Raw genomic sequence first — 13381 nt, 5'->3', positions numbered from 1 at the left:
GCACCACAGTTCTCTATTAATTGCCAACAAATTTGATGCCCCAAGAGCTGCCAAAGTAAAAGTATTGGCATGTAGGCGCAGCTCCTAATTCCTCGTCGTCTGTGATCTTTTTCAATAGCAAGTTTGAGCTGCTTCAGTCAATTCTCATGCTTTATTTGCAACAGGTGGAAAGCAATTAAAGTTTGTACTTATTATCATTCATCCCAGTCACAAATTCATAAACGCTGTCCCACTCCCAAAAATTGCAGACTGGAAGGGGTGAGCGGCTTCAAGCTGGTCTTGATTTAGTTTTGTACAAGGATTTTTTTCCACTGATGCTGTTTTATCGTGTCGCAGTATATTTCGAATCAGCCGGACAATGTTACATAAACTAAATGCACGATTTGTAACTTTTCGGTATCATAGCAGCCTGTGAATAAGCATTGACACCGATTGCAAATGTAATTTCACATAGCCGTATAGATCCGAAATGCAAGATCGCAATGACATTTGTTATGAATGTCATTCGCTGAGAATGACAGTGCATGTGCCGTGTGACATTAATGAAACCTGCAATTAATATAAATGCTGACACTACAATATGCAGAATCACGCTGAAACACCAATAGTGATAAATGATGAAACTTTGGGCCTTGTCTCTGATCTCTCCGAGAGAGCTATTTTTTATTTGAATGTTTAGACCTTCTCGATTTTGAACCTTCTCGAAAACTTCGTATTCACCAACTGCCCTACATGCGAGCAGGCGTTTGCAAGCACATTCAAAATACAGCTGTCACAAAAAGTCGAATCTACCATCGATTACCATCATGACATTTACCAATGACCATTGTCACGGTGTTGGCGCAGTGAGAGTGCATTCTCTGCGAAATACCACTCGGCTTTCAAAATTTTAATGGCGCCGGTTCGTATGCAGCTTATTTGTCGGAGCAGTTCTGCAGCCAAAATTTGAATCCATGAGAAGAAAAATGAAAGCATTGGCCAGCAAATATTGTATGTACATTTCAGCGACGGCAGCGTCCGAGTCAGTGAGGAAACGCAATCATTATATATCTCCCCTTCCAGTCTCTAAGGGTGGACAGACAGGCATGTTGGTAAAGCTGCTTACCAAGGATGCAACTTACAAGAACGTATATTCAACGCGACACAGAAGACGTAAATTGAATTTCAACTAACCTTGGCTTTGAATGACCATTTCAGCCTCCTCGGCAGTCAAATCGCCCGCCTCGAGTACGACGACGACAGGCTTTTCGTCATCGAGGTCAGGATCTACATCATCCACAGGACGGCGTTCCCTCTGTGGAGGAGACAACAGAATGCAGTCATCCAGCGTTAAAGGATACTTCGCTAGTTCTCAGCTGCAGTTCTCACCTTCGTATCGATTGAAGGGCCTTCTTTGTAGCCGACGCGCTCCTTAAGCTTCTTCAAGAACGGAGGATCTGATGGCTTCACACAAGTGACACTATTTCTTTTGGACATAGTTAATTAAACCGGTCCACACTCACCGAGGCAGACAAAAAAACCCAAAACCGTGCTCGTATCGATGCGTTGCAGGTGCGCTTGACCCTCAGTACAAAATCTCAAGAGTTGCAGATGCCGGAGAGTCCGCGTTCGTTTGGTTTGGCCACACAATACCTACACAGAACACCTACCAGTTTGGCTTCGGACGTTCCGTGTCTGGTTTTGTCGTCCGATACAGCAGTCTGACACTTCCGAGCACCGTGCTTCCAAGCAACGCCTTCTCTAGGAAGATGCCTGCCGCATGAAACGAAAAAAAACCTGCCACACTCTTTCTCTCCTTCATTCTGAACATGCTCTCGGTCGCTAGCGTCACTTGTGGCGGACGGTGCAACAACGCAACTTTGCATAGCCTCAGAAACAGTGATGCACAGTTGCAGGTCTCAAACAATTTTCGACTGACGCGTCCCTATGGCCCGCAGATGAAAAACGCTTAGCTGGTACCACGATGGCTGGTACCGCCCGCTTCCGTGATTCTTCCACCGTGGCTGGTACCGCCCGCTGCCGTGATAACAGTCTCGGTCGCGAGCGCCACCGCGCGGCGCTTGCTCAAAACTAAAGGCAGGCCAACTCCGCTGGGAGCGTGAGCCATTCCCCAGGCATTGTTTAGAGGAGGCGTTGTTCCGACTCCCGAGTAGAGGTGTGCGCCGACTGGTCGGCGCGCCGCCGCCGAGAGTTTTCACCGCGCCGCCGCCGCCGACGCGAACTGATCGGCGCGCCGCCGCCGCCGCCGCCGATGATTTTCATCGGCGCAATCGGCGCGCCGTTTATGCGCCAATTCTGACTTTTCACAGATTTGTCTTGTTCTTTTTCATCTTAATTTATAGCTTCGTTTCACATTTTATGTAGCCAGTATAAACCAGGCTTCTTAGTTATCTTCATCCAGCTTCAGAGACCGAGAGTACCACTATGAACAGCTGCACAAGTTCTGCGGCCGCTGCATGAAATGATATATTGGACAAATTGACAAAAAATAAATGTAACAGTTACAGTAAAGCATAGACGCTGCCATCTTAGGCTTAAAAGCAATTTTTGTTGGTTTTAAATTATCGTAATTAGCAATCATTATGGTCATACGACGTTGAATGTACTTGCCCAGCGTGTTGATGCATGCGAGTTCACCGTAGCACTATTCGAATATTTATATGAATGCAAAACGGCGTCATTATCAGTCCAAGATGGCAGCCTGTGATCGTGCCCGAAACAGGACGTATATACTGAAGAAATGAAGTAGTAGTGCAGCACGAATGCAGTGCGTTAGGTGAAGGACTACACAAAGCCCCGAAGGATGAAATCGAAAGGGAGAAGTTCAATGGAGATTAAAAGCGTCGAGGCATAATACATGCTCGAACCTACTCAGGGTATATCATCACCTGTCCGTGGTGTCAAAGTTGATGATTTTCGAGGATGACCACTCATATGCAGCGTCTCAACATGCTGCAGAAAATATTCACCAACTGTTTTATTCTTTAACCTCCGTTGATACCGGCCTTTTCAGGCATCAGATATCCGGGATGAAGATGCCAAGGCAGTAATATGGCAAGAGAGAGAAAGGAAGGCTGGGGGATCAACCAGATCTTGGCATCCGGTTTGCTGCCCAGCTCTGGGGGTGGAGAAATAGGGGCAAGAAGGGGGGTGTAGAGAGACAGAAAAGAAAACGCATGTGCACTCAGGAGTAGGATGGCAAACTTAACAGAGGATTTATTGCGTTCTGTACAGACAGGGTGAGAGATCTCTTGCGAATGAGCTGGGTGGCTCAATATAAAGTGTGCGTTTTGACTAAATCAGGTAATGGGTCCAGAATGTGCTGCTGAATTACGGGACACACACACCATTTCTGACGGTGCCGCTCACACTCGCCCAAGTCAACGTCTTTGATTGGGGCGTGGTCATCACATTGGACCTGTGACGCCAAGAAACCATTGTGGTCGTCTCGTCGAACGTCTTATGGTGTCGGAATGCCACCTTACTTCTCGGCTAAGATGGACAAAACACGGCGGACAGTAGGCTGGCAGCCCTTTGGTGACTTGTTTGATGAACAAAGAACGCCTCTCTCCCCCGTCAGCCCAGGCGCCGCGCGTAACAACGCTATCCAGTGGTGAGCAGAGGCGTATTAAGCTTGTCTGAGGCCACCAGTTTTAAAAATAACAAAATAAAATTTTAAAAACTTGCCAGCAGAAAGTTTACAAGAGACGGCTGGATTCGTCAATAACGCGGAGACAGACACTTAAGCGGCATGTCATATATGACGTAGTCCAGCAAACATATTTTCATCACGTAACTTCAACGGACCTACAGGCACTGGGAAAGATGAATAATAATTGTTGCGGGCAGTGGTGATGTACTTCTGTTGCGAAGGTAATGCTCAGAATCAACAAAATAAATCTTAACATTATATTCAGGTCTTGATAAACAGTAAGTAAAGTTAGAAAGCTCCTCAGGTGGCCAAGTAATAAATTACTTTACCATACTTTATGGTGAAGTAATTTGCAAATAAATAATGCAACCGCTGTTTAATTGATATTCAATGACGTGACCGCAATCAACGGTGTGTCTTCGCTATAAAAACTGGAACGTTATCTGCGGACACGAGCGGGGGAATGCAGCGGAGAACGAATATGTCACGTAATAAAAGCGATGTGATGTTGCACATTTTCGCCTCTACAACTCCGTGCCATTTCGCTTGCTCGTGATGTATTCGAAGGAGCTAGCCAAGTCTCTGGTGGAAATCGAGCAGAGTAGCCGGGGCTGATAAGAGGAACGCTTATATACACTATTTACACACTAAAGGTAGCGTAATACTATATGTTGATGGTAGCATCATGGAAGCTTGATGGGAGCTTCTGAGAGCTGTATCAGAGCATCTATGTGCTCGCGTTTTAAGCCCTGGTCTTCCTAAAATTCTCTGCAGGAGAAAACAATGGACAGTTTGCAATAATCTGCAAGGCAGCTTTTCTGTAAGGTTAGTTTTTCAAAACTCTCGTTCACAGACTGCTTTTCTAGCTCATTTCATTTTTGCCATTCCCCTTTTTGAGATCTTGTTGTACTCGTGTGCCTTCGCTAAAACTTGGAGAGGTGACATTTTGTTGTACTCGCGGGCTCAAAATGAGAAAGAAAAGCAGTCTGTGAACGAGAGTTTTTGGTTGAAAAACAAACCTTACAGGAAAGCCACCGTGCAGATCACTGTAAACTGACAGACTGCATGTCCATTCAGTTCAGGGCAGTCCAAAGGAATAGACCTCTCCCTTTTTGTAAACAGTGTGACGTCACTGCGGGCACCCCGCCCCCTACACCCTCTCTCGAAACAGGTGCTGGTTGGCAAGAAAGTTCCTCCGGTGGCATCTTTGTGCATAGCAGAGCTGCTTGTCTGTATTCTTTCGACAGAAATTTCTACATTGCTATGTTCTAAAGTTACAGCTTTTGAAAGAAGGGGGTCACTGAAGGGTTACTGCCCATAGTGTGGAAATTTGCTCATCGCAGTTGGATGGACGGAGAAACTGTTTAGAGTACTGAGAGACGCGACTAACATGCAGTGGGCCTCACCCACGTAGATGATAGCCATAAAAAAATCCGATCTTTTTTGAAAGCGAACCTTTTGAATGTACACGATTACTGGCTCTTTGAAAAATATTTGCATGGCATGGCTGTAAACTTACTCTATTTCCATCGTGGCATGTGCAATACGAGGTACAGCATTGGCGGCAGCATGGTTTTGAGCTGCTGTGCGCAAAGTCACGGATAAGATTCTCACTCATTGCCCAAAAGTCTCATCGGAGATGAATGAAAAAAAAACACCACTTCTTTCCGTTGGTTAGACTGAGGTTAACATATCCTCGTAAAAATCAAAGTGAAGTTCTGCCGCTGCGTTTCTCAATAACCCAGTAAAAATTTATGTTATGTAAAACCCGACATCTTGATATTATATATAATATTATCTTGCACAGTTATCTTGCTGCATTAGACACCTATAACGTGTTTTCGTACCTATCGCTCCTTTAGGCCTGATACACAAACTTCTAACGCGCATTTTCACCTCACAAGGATCGAGTCGTAAAAGTACAAAGTAGATGAGAAACCAAAATCTTCGCTGTTTCCATTAACACATATCAGGTATCCGATATTACGAGTTATAGCCGTGGTGAAGCATATATGCAGATTCGGCAACGCTACAACATGCTTATAGCTCATGCGTAGTCGTATATATCACCAGGAGATCATGTACTTTTATTTTTCTGCAAGCCACGCATACGTTGAGATGTACCCACTCACAGATAATCACGTCAAATGCCTTTTTACCTTGACTAAAATGTCAGATCGTAAAGTTATATCGACAATCTGATACTGAAACCGGCCCACAACGAATACCAGTGTTTTCGCAAACAGGACGCATCGCATTATTCACACTGCACACACCATGCACAATATTCCCAATTTTACCGTCTGTAAAGATGAACCAATATTGCCGATGCCTTTTAACGCACACTACACGCCACCGTCAACACTGCACATTTTCAAAGAAGATGCCGCTGTTCCTCGCCCAGACCGCCACGTGTGTTCACTTCTCGTAGATAAACAGCCAGCCGGCCAGCGTAGCGAACATTTCATCACGCACTTTATCCCACACCTAGATGTTCTCTGACACATGCCACAGCTAATGTTGCCACTGTAAGATGAAGATTACGCTTTCAAAAAAAAAAGAAAAAATTGCCCCAAGCACGAGCGACTGCACCCACACAGGCACCGGCAGGAGTGTTTTGCCAACCACCGCCTTGCACGTGCACCGGTGACGTCACGCGGTGACGTCCCCGGTAGACGTCTATTGTCGTCTTCATCTCTGTCTGCCGAACTGGGGGGGGGGGGGGGGGGTAGTGGTTAGAAGAAGGCGCCTAATTTATGCAGCCCAGCAGGGAGTGTAGGGCACAGCGAATAAGGATAAAAGAACGAGAGAAGGAGAAAGCGAGAAAAAGTCAAATACTGCCTTCTTTTCAACCCAGGAAAGAGAGAGAATGCACGTTCAGTTCGCCACACGGTGAGAGAGAAACACAACGTAGGTCACAGTGCAATAATACGCACAACACAGCACAGTGCAATAACATTGCATCGCACGTGCAGAATAGGGTCTGCAGTGCTAGGCAGGCTAGGGCTTGAGGGAATGGAAGACTTCCAAGCACCACAGAGTGTGGGAAACATACCTGACGACGGATCCCAAGCGCGTCTCGTGGCACGTCGAACAAATCAAGCAGCCTCGATTTCAAACAGCTCTTCCTAGGCCGTCGTCAGTCAGGCGTGTCCAAAGAGTTTTTGACGAGGGGAGCCAACAGCCCTAAAGAATTCGAAGTATGACTTTTGTGTTGTCCCCACTTTGGGCGCACCTCGAGAGCGTTGACCCGGAACAAATCAGGGTAGGCTTAGCTGCAATCATCCCCCGCGTCCAAGCGGCGCCCAGCCAGGGAGGCCGATCTTAACATCTACAGACACACGCACACAAGCACGCAAATGTTAATATTTCACCTCATTGGTCATTTAGTGAAGGTCATTTCATTTCCACATCCTTAAATGAGAGTTATGAATAGTTGATATCCAAGCATTTTTTAAAGATAGATGACTGGTGTTTATCAAAGGACCTAGAATGAGTTCCGGGGAGGGGGAGATATGAACAGTTTTATCATTTGAAAAATAAATTTTTCGGCTTTACAAGCCGGAACGTCAATACGACAACAAAGCACGCCATAGTAGGAGGTTTTCAATATTCGGAACCATAGGTTGGCAAAATAAATGTAGCCTATATAGACTCGCTCAGTAAATGTGCTTTTATCTTAGGACTCGATATAGGGCCCAGCCTATAGCCGGTATTTTGGTCAGATATATAAATGACCAAAACCTTTTTTCTCTGCAAAACATTTTCGCAATAAACTGCTTTCATGGAATAAATCAGCCCGACATTTTTTTTAATACACCTGAGGTAGTCACCAAAACGCCTTGGACGTTCGGCGTGGAATGACCGATCAAACTTTACGTCGATACCTATCACTTTTCGTCTCCACTGTCTCTTTCCAAGTTCGTGTTCTTCCTTTCTTGACATTCAACTTCACAGTAATTAAAACAAATCCGCATTATATTGGTTCTATAGAAGAAGATAGCTTGTGGTATATGCATCTGAAATAAAACTTGGCCGTGTACTTACGCCCCATGTCACTGTTTTGTATCAATAATTTCACCATTCTCATCTCACCATATTGCCACGTGGTTGCGACAGCAAAGAATATGGTACTTGGGTTCCTCAAGACGACACTTTTTATATCGTGAACGTGTGCCTAGAAAAGTACAAAGTACTAGAAATTCACGCTTTACGCAGATAGCGGTAATTAGAGCATTAGTCGTCGGTACTATGATCCGCGTGAAGGTACGTCGCTATATATACCCGTGGCATCGAACATCATCAGTATTGTAGGTGTCTCAAGCTTATCAGAAGATTCTAAAATAATCTAGAATTTTCGCAGACAGCCAAGCGTGCTTTGCACAAGGCAATTGATTAATATGTGGTGTTTAACGTTTCAAAACCACCATATGATTATGAGAGATGCCGAAGTGGAGGACTCCAGAAGTTATGACAACGTGGGGTTCTTTAACATGCACCCAAATCTGAACACATGGGCCTACAGCATTTTCGCCTCTATCAAATATGCAGCCGCCACAGGCGGGATTCGATCGCGTGACCTGCAGGTCGGCAGCCGAGTACCTTAGCTACTGAACCACATTGGCGGTGCCTTTGCGCTAGGCAGTGACATAAAAATACAAGCGAAGTGGCATTATAATAACGTTGCGATAAAATTTCAGCAGATGCGGCAGGCTCCACTGTGGATGCTATTTTCATACAGAACCGTCAGCGGGTAGCCACGCGTTGCTAGGTGGATTGACATCTTTGGGTGTTTTGAGTAGGCTAAGTTTCGACCTGAAACATACGGCGTGACGACAGCAGTCACGTTGACTATAAATTTTAGCGAAACGAAGTGCACGCTTCTGTTGGATGATATGCATAATATTAAGAAGCTGTTGTGTATTCCTCAAAGGTCGAGATCATCAATGGTCGAGCAAACCTTCACTATCACGTGCTAGATGAAAGGAATATATCTATGCAATGTGCACAGCCAGCCTATAGACCACAACCACAACTGACGGTGTGGGCCGACATCGCTCCTGTAAGTCTATATATTTAGGGTTGTATCCGTTACAGTAAAAAGTAACTAAACACGTTACTCATTACTCTAATAAAAGAAAGGGAACGTTTCACGGCTTCACGTTATATATATACATAAAAAAGGTAACGCATTACCATTACCGTAACAAAAAAAAACATAACGAATGTTACCTCTGCTGTAGCTCCGTAATCATCCGTTTTAATCAATGTGTCTTTGCCGCAGAAACCCGCAATGAGAATTTTTAAATTTCAAATTTATGTTTCACACATACTAACCCAAGCAAGGATTATACTCAATGTTCAATTAACGAGAATTATTTGTAGAAATGTGCTGAACCTTAGCAGTGTTATATAGAGGCTTAATGACGCCTGCCCATGTGATGGCTTCTGGCTCTGCAGCGACACAGGGCAAAACCATTTTTTTTCCTTGGAGCATTATACGCAAAGTGAGGTTTAATAATCTATGGTATTCACAAAGAAGCTATCATTGAACTCTCAAGAAATTTACAACAATCGGTCTTTTCTTGATCCTTCAGCACCTTCAATAAAGTATGTCGAAATCGGTACTGTTCGTCCTAGCAACCGAAATGGCCCACCGTGCGCCAGTAGGCAATCACGGAGGCCTGCGGAGGCCTTTATTGGTGCCTTTTTATTTGGGGAGGGGGGTATTGGGAGATATCGTGGGGAGGAGGAGGGGTACTTGCAAGTTTGTGACACCAGACGTGGCTTGCGGACGCGTAATTCTCGAAAAATCACGAAGGGGGACACACATCTTGCAATAGCAGCCATTTTGTTTTAATATTTTGCAGGTTTTATTTTTGTTTATATAACAATTAAAATCATGCCGAGAAATAAAATTGACAAACGAACGTAGGTTCCCAGCACTCGTAATTGCATTCTTCTATTGAGTCTTTTCCGGAACCATTCGAGAGTGGCAGTTGCGATTTTAATTGTCTCATACACCTTATGGGTATTGAGCACGTGTACACGTTACAAAAAAGCATTAAAAGTTGAATGTTTTATACATACTTATCAAGCATTCTTATTTGTGACGTTTTTAAGAGAAATTTTAATGGGGCCCACTTGCAAGGGGTGTTCCTTCCCTGACCGAGCACAAAGGGGCCGGGAGTCAACGTTCTCTGCAGGCGTGGTCAACGGCCCTCAAGGTCGTGATCAGTGTGGACTGTGTATCTGAGCAAATATTGCATTTGCTCTCATCTGCACATATGGCCATCGACAGGTTTTTGTCTTGGGGGTAAGCAAACCCTTTTTTCAACTTGCATCATGGCTGAGGGAGGAGGTCGTGTTGGTGTCGCTAGAGTAGGTAAGAAGTGCTGGTTCGGCTTGAAGGGATCAAGTGCCCCTTTTGCACCACCCGCCTCGCCCACACCCATGTCTACACTTCATTCATTTAACGCTGCGGTGAGGACTAGTTGACTAAATGCGCAGATTTGTTTTATTCCACATCTTATACCGCTACATAAAACATTCTCATATTGTGAAAAGTAGGTATTTCGATTCGTTTGAAGGAAAGTAACATTCAAGGCATGACAGATACTCAAAAGAGCGATTTTCTGCAATCGCAATAAGAAAACTCGTAGCAGAGGTGCTTCTTTTTTTGTGTGTGCAGCATACAGAGTAAAAGTGAGATCTGACTCGGAAAAAGCGAACTGAGTGACGTGCGTCGGTGCTTGCTCAATGTTCAGTAAAAGAAGGTTTCATGAAGTATGACGTAGCCAACAACAGAAACAAACTGCTGCATCTTAAATAAAAAAACAAGCAAAGTGCTGCACGTTCGTGGTAGAACATGGACATATATTGAAATACGCGTATTTTATTATGAAAGCGAAATAAAAACTATTTTACAAAACGCTTTTCATTCATCGTGATGCCGACACATCTGTGTAGTGTCATTAGTGCTATTTCGATGAAAATCCCTGAATTCCAACTAATTCAGTAACCTGTGCCAGAACAGCCTTTTGAATTTTTAGTTTCGGTTTCCGCGCCGCCGGCGCCGCCGCCGCCGATGAAAATTGGCCGCGCGCCGCCGCCGATGAAATAACCGGCGTGCGCCGACGACGCCGCCGCCGCCGACTCTGAACGACCCCCACGCCGCCGCCGGTCGAAATCGCCTCGGCCATAGCCTCCTATATTATAGAGGAGGCTATGTCCCGAGCATAGAGTTTCCCCCAATACTTACTAGAGGGAACTCGGGCGCTAGTGTCTATGGGAGCTGCAACGCACGGCGCTTCAGCGAGCGTGGGAATGATGGGTAGTACACACATTTGTTATGGTGGCTAGAATTGAAAGGTGACGCCAGCGCCCACATATTCGCCGAGCGCGCGCGATCCTCCTTTTCAAGCGCCGCCGCGATGGCCACCACGGCGCTGCTGTCGGCATAGTGATGCGGGCGAAGCGCGCGCTCCGCGTTCTCTCGTCGGCTCGCCTCTGGGCGAGCCGGTTCGCCTCCGAAAGTGTGTCTGGGCGCGTGCAGTTCCCCGCGTTGTCTCGCTTTCGGCAAGATGTATTTAGTTGCTGACACGACAGTGTGAGTTCCGAGCTTAGGATGAACTACAGCACAACGAAAGCCAGGCAATGCCACTGCTTCACTCCTGGCTGCACGAGCGGCTGTGTGTCATCGAGGGAGCAAGGTCAGCGTGCTTCTCTCTTCTCTGTTCCCGAAGAACCTGCCCTCTTCGAAGTCTGGCGACGAGCCGTACCCCGTGCCGACAAATCGTTGGACACGAAGTCGGCGCTCTGTGAACTTCATTTCGACGAGCAGTTGATTGAGCGTTTTTACACGCACGTGATAAACGTGCGAAGCTGTTCAGATTACCCGAGGGAAACCGGTGCTGAAATCTAACGCGGTGCCAACCATATTCCCAAATGTTCCTGCGTATCTTTTAAAGAAGGTGCCGAAGAAAAGTACGTAAAGAACATCCACTTGCGGCCTGCCATCGAAAATTCGACGTCGGGAACCAATCACGTCTGCTTGCGAGGAGACAGCTGGCTCGTACAGCACAGAAAGCGACAGTCGCCAAGTACCTGTTCCGAATGTTCCTGCAATTCCTGACGTCCACAAGTGTAGTCTTCCCAGTGCTTACTGGGCTCGACATCTAATTGCTGGAGCCGACAACGCCACGGTGTTTACAGTGTGCGCACTAGATGGTGACAAGTTGACTTTTGACAAGTATGTGCTAATGACATCAAATGAAAACAAACTTCAAGCGACACCACAAAAATAAAGACCCTTTACATTACCGACATCTAAATGGCAGAAGAGTTGCTTCGCGACGTCGACTCCATGATACCATGCAAAAGGTTTGGTAAAACTGGCGAACTTGGAGTAAATTTAAAGTACAAGGAGAAGACTTGATGACAGAACCTTCAGCCCATCTTGCCGTGGGGTTGCTCCAACGCCAGAAAAAGCCTGCCACAATGCAAGCAACTCCGAAGACTGCTCATGAATTGAGAGTCCTACAGGCGAAGAAAAGGCAAGAATGTGGCCCAGTCCCAAAAGTTTTCATACAGGCTTAAGCTGTGAACAGCGCAAGTGAAAAGGAGTCGCCTGATTGTCCTGCAGGCTAAATCACTCATCAAACAAATGAAAGAAAAGTATGCACAGAATTACATTACATACATACATACATACATACATACATACGGCATACACACGGTTTTTCCCCACGTGCAGCTGCTCGACGAGTTGGGACGTGGGACACGACTCCTGCAACGTAGCAATCAGCTCCGGTATATGTCAGAGTGGGCCGCGGACCATTGGGCAGTGTAACGCGCATACATACATACATACATACATACATACATACATACATACATACATACATACATACGTACGTACGTACGTACGTACCAACGTAGATACGTAGATACGTACGTATACAGTACATACGTACACGTATGTACTCTATGTACTACGTACACATACGTACGTGTTACAAGCTGCTACTCAAGCGTCACCAGCGCGAAGTCGGCGACGGGAATGACAGCAGGTTGGTTCGTTCCGTACGCAAGCAGAGACAGTGAAGAGATCAGAGACGTGAGAAAACAAAACAACTTTACTCTAGTAATATTGCAGCACACGGGATCTAATAAAACACTTCAATACAACTAACAAAATACATTAACACTTGATACAACTAAAGAAATATATAACAGAAACAATAAATCAGCTTACGAGAGAGAACTATTACAAACTACACAAACTAACAAGAATAGAACGACGGAGGAGAAAGTTCGAAGATATAAACAGGTGAAGGCATACGTGTGATGACCGGCAGCGTTGTGTCCCCGACGATCGGATGCGAGAAGTCGAAGAGCGTTCTGGCACGACTGCGATGTCGGCGGTGTTGCAACGCTGGTGGCTCCGGGAGGCTAGTGCTTGCAGGTGACTTCGAGCAGGTTGAGCTAACTCGAGGCGAAGTCCCGATGTCTACGTTGCAGACGTTAATATCGCGTCACAGCTAGACGAACGGCTAAGTTTAGGTGGCCAGCCGATACAGAGCCACACTAAAAACTTCTAGAAGAGATGCTTGTTGATCTGTTTCTACACCATCTTGGTCAGCGACTAGTCTGCCTAGCAGGGCAAAATCCTGCGCTTAAATCCCCCTCGTGTCTCCTCGCTCTCTTCCTTGGGGGACAAGAGACCTC

At 45.8% G+C, this 13381-nt stretch overlaps 1 protein-coding gene across 4 annotated transcripts in view; it reads right to left on the bottom strand.

Moving 5' to 3' along the window:
* The window catches only part of LOC119176559 (uncharacterized protein KIAA1143 homolog), a 47331-nt gene extending 45588 nt beyond the window's left edge, over positions 1–1743 (bottom strand). The window contains exons 1-2 of one of the 4 annotated variants that reach the window (XM_075877877.1): positions 1369–1743; positions 1174–1294 (exon numbers count right to left, since the gene is read on the bottom strand). In XM_075877877.1, coding sequence (XP_075733992.1) covers positions 1174–1294; positions 1369–1476 — 229 coding nt within the window. In that variant the 5' untranslated portion in view covers positions 1477–1743. The remainder of the gene's footprint in view (positions 1–1173; positions 1295–1368) is intronic. The other 3 variants (XM_075877878.1, XM_037427912.2, XM_037427911.2) reach the window with 3 other exon arrangements.
* Positions 1744–13381: the final 11638 nt, after the last annotated feature.

This window comes from Rhipicephalus microplus, chromosome X (assembly GCF_043290135.1).
Source record: "Rhipicephalus microplus isolate Deutch F79 chromosome X, USDA_Rmic, whole genome shotgun sequence".
NCBI lineage: Eukaryota > Metazoa > Arthropoda > Arachnida > Ixodida > Ixodidae > Rhipicephalus > Rhipicephalus microplus.
This window is presented reverse-complemented; position numbering and strand designations above follow the sequence as displayed.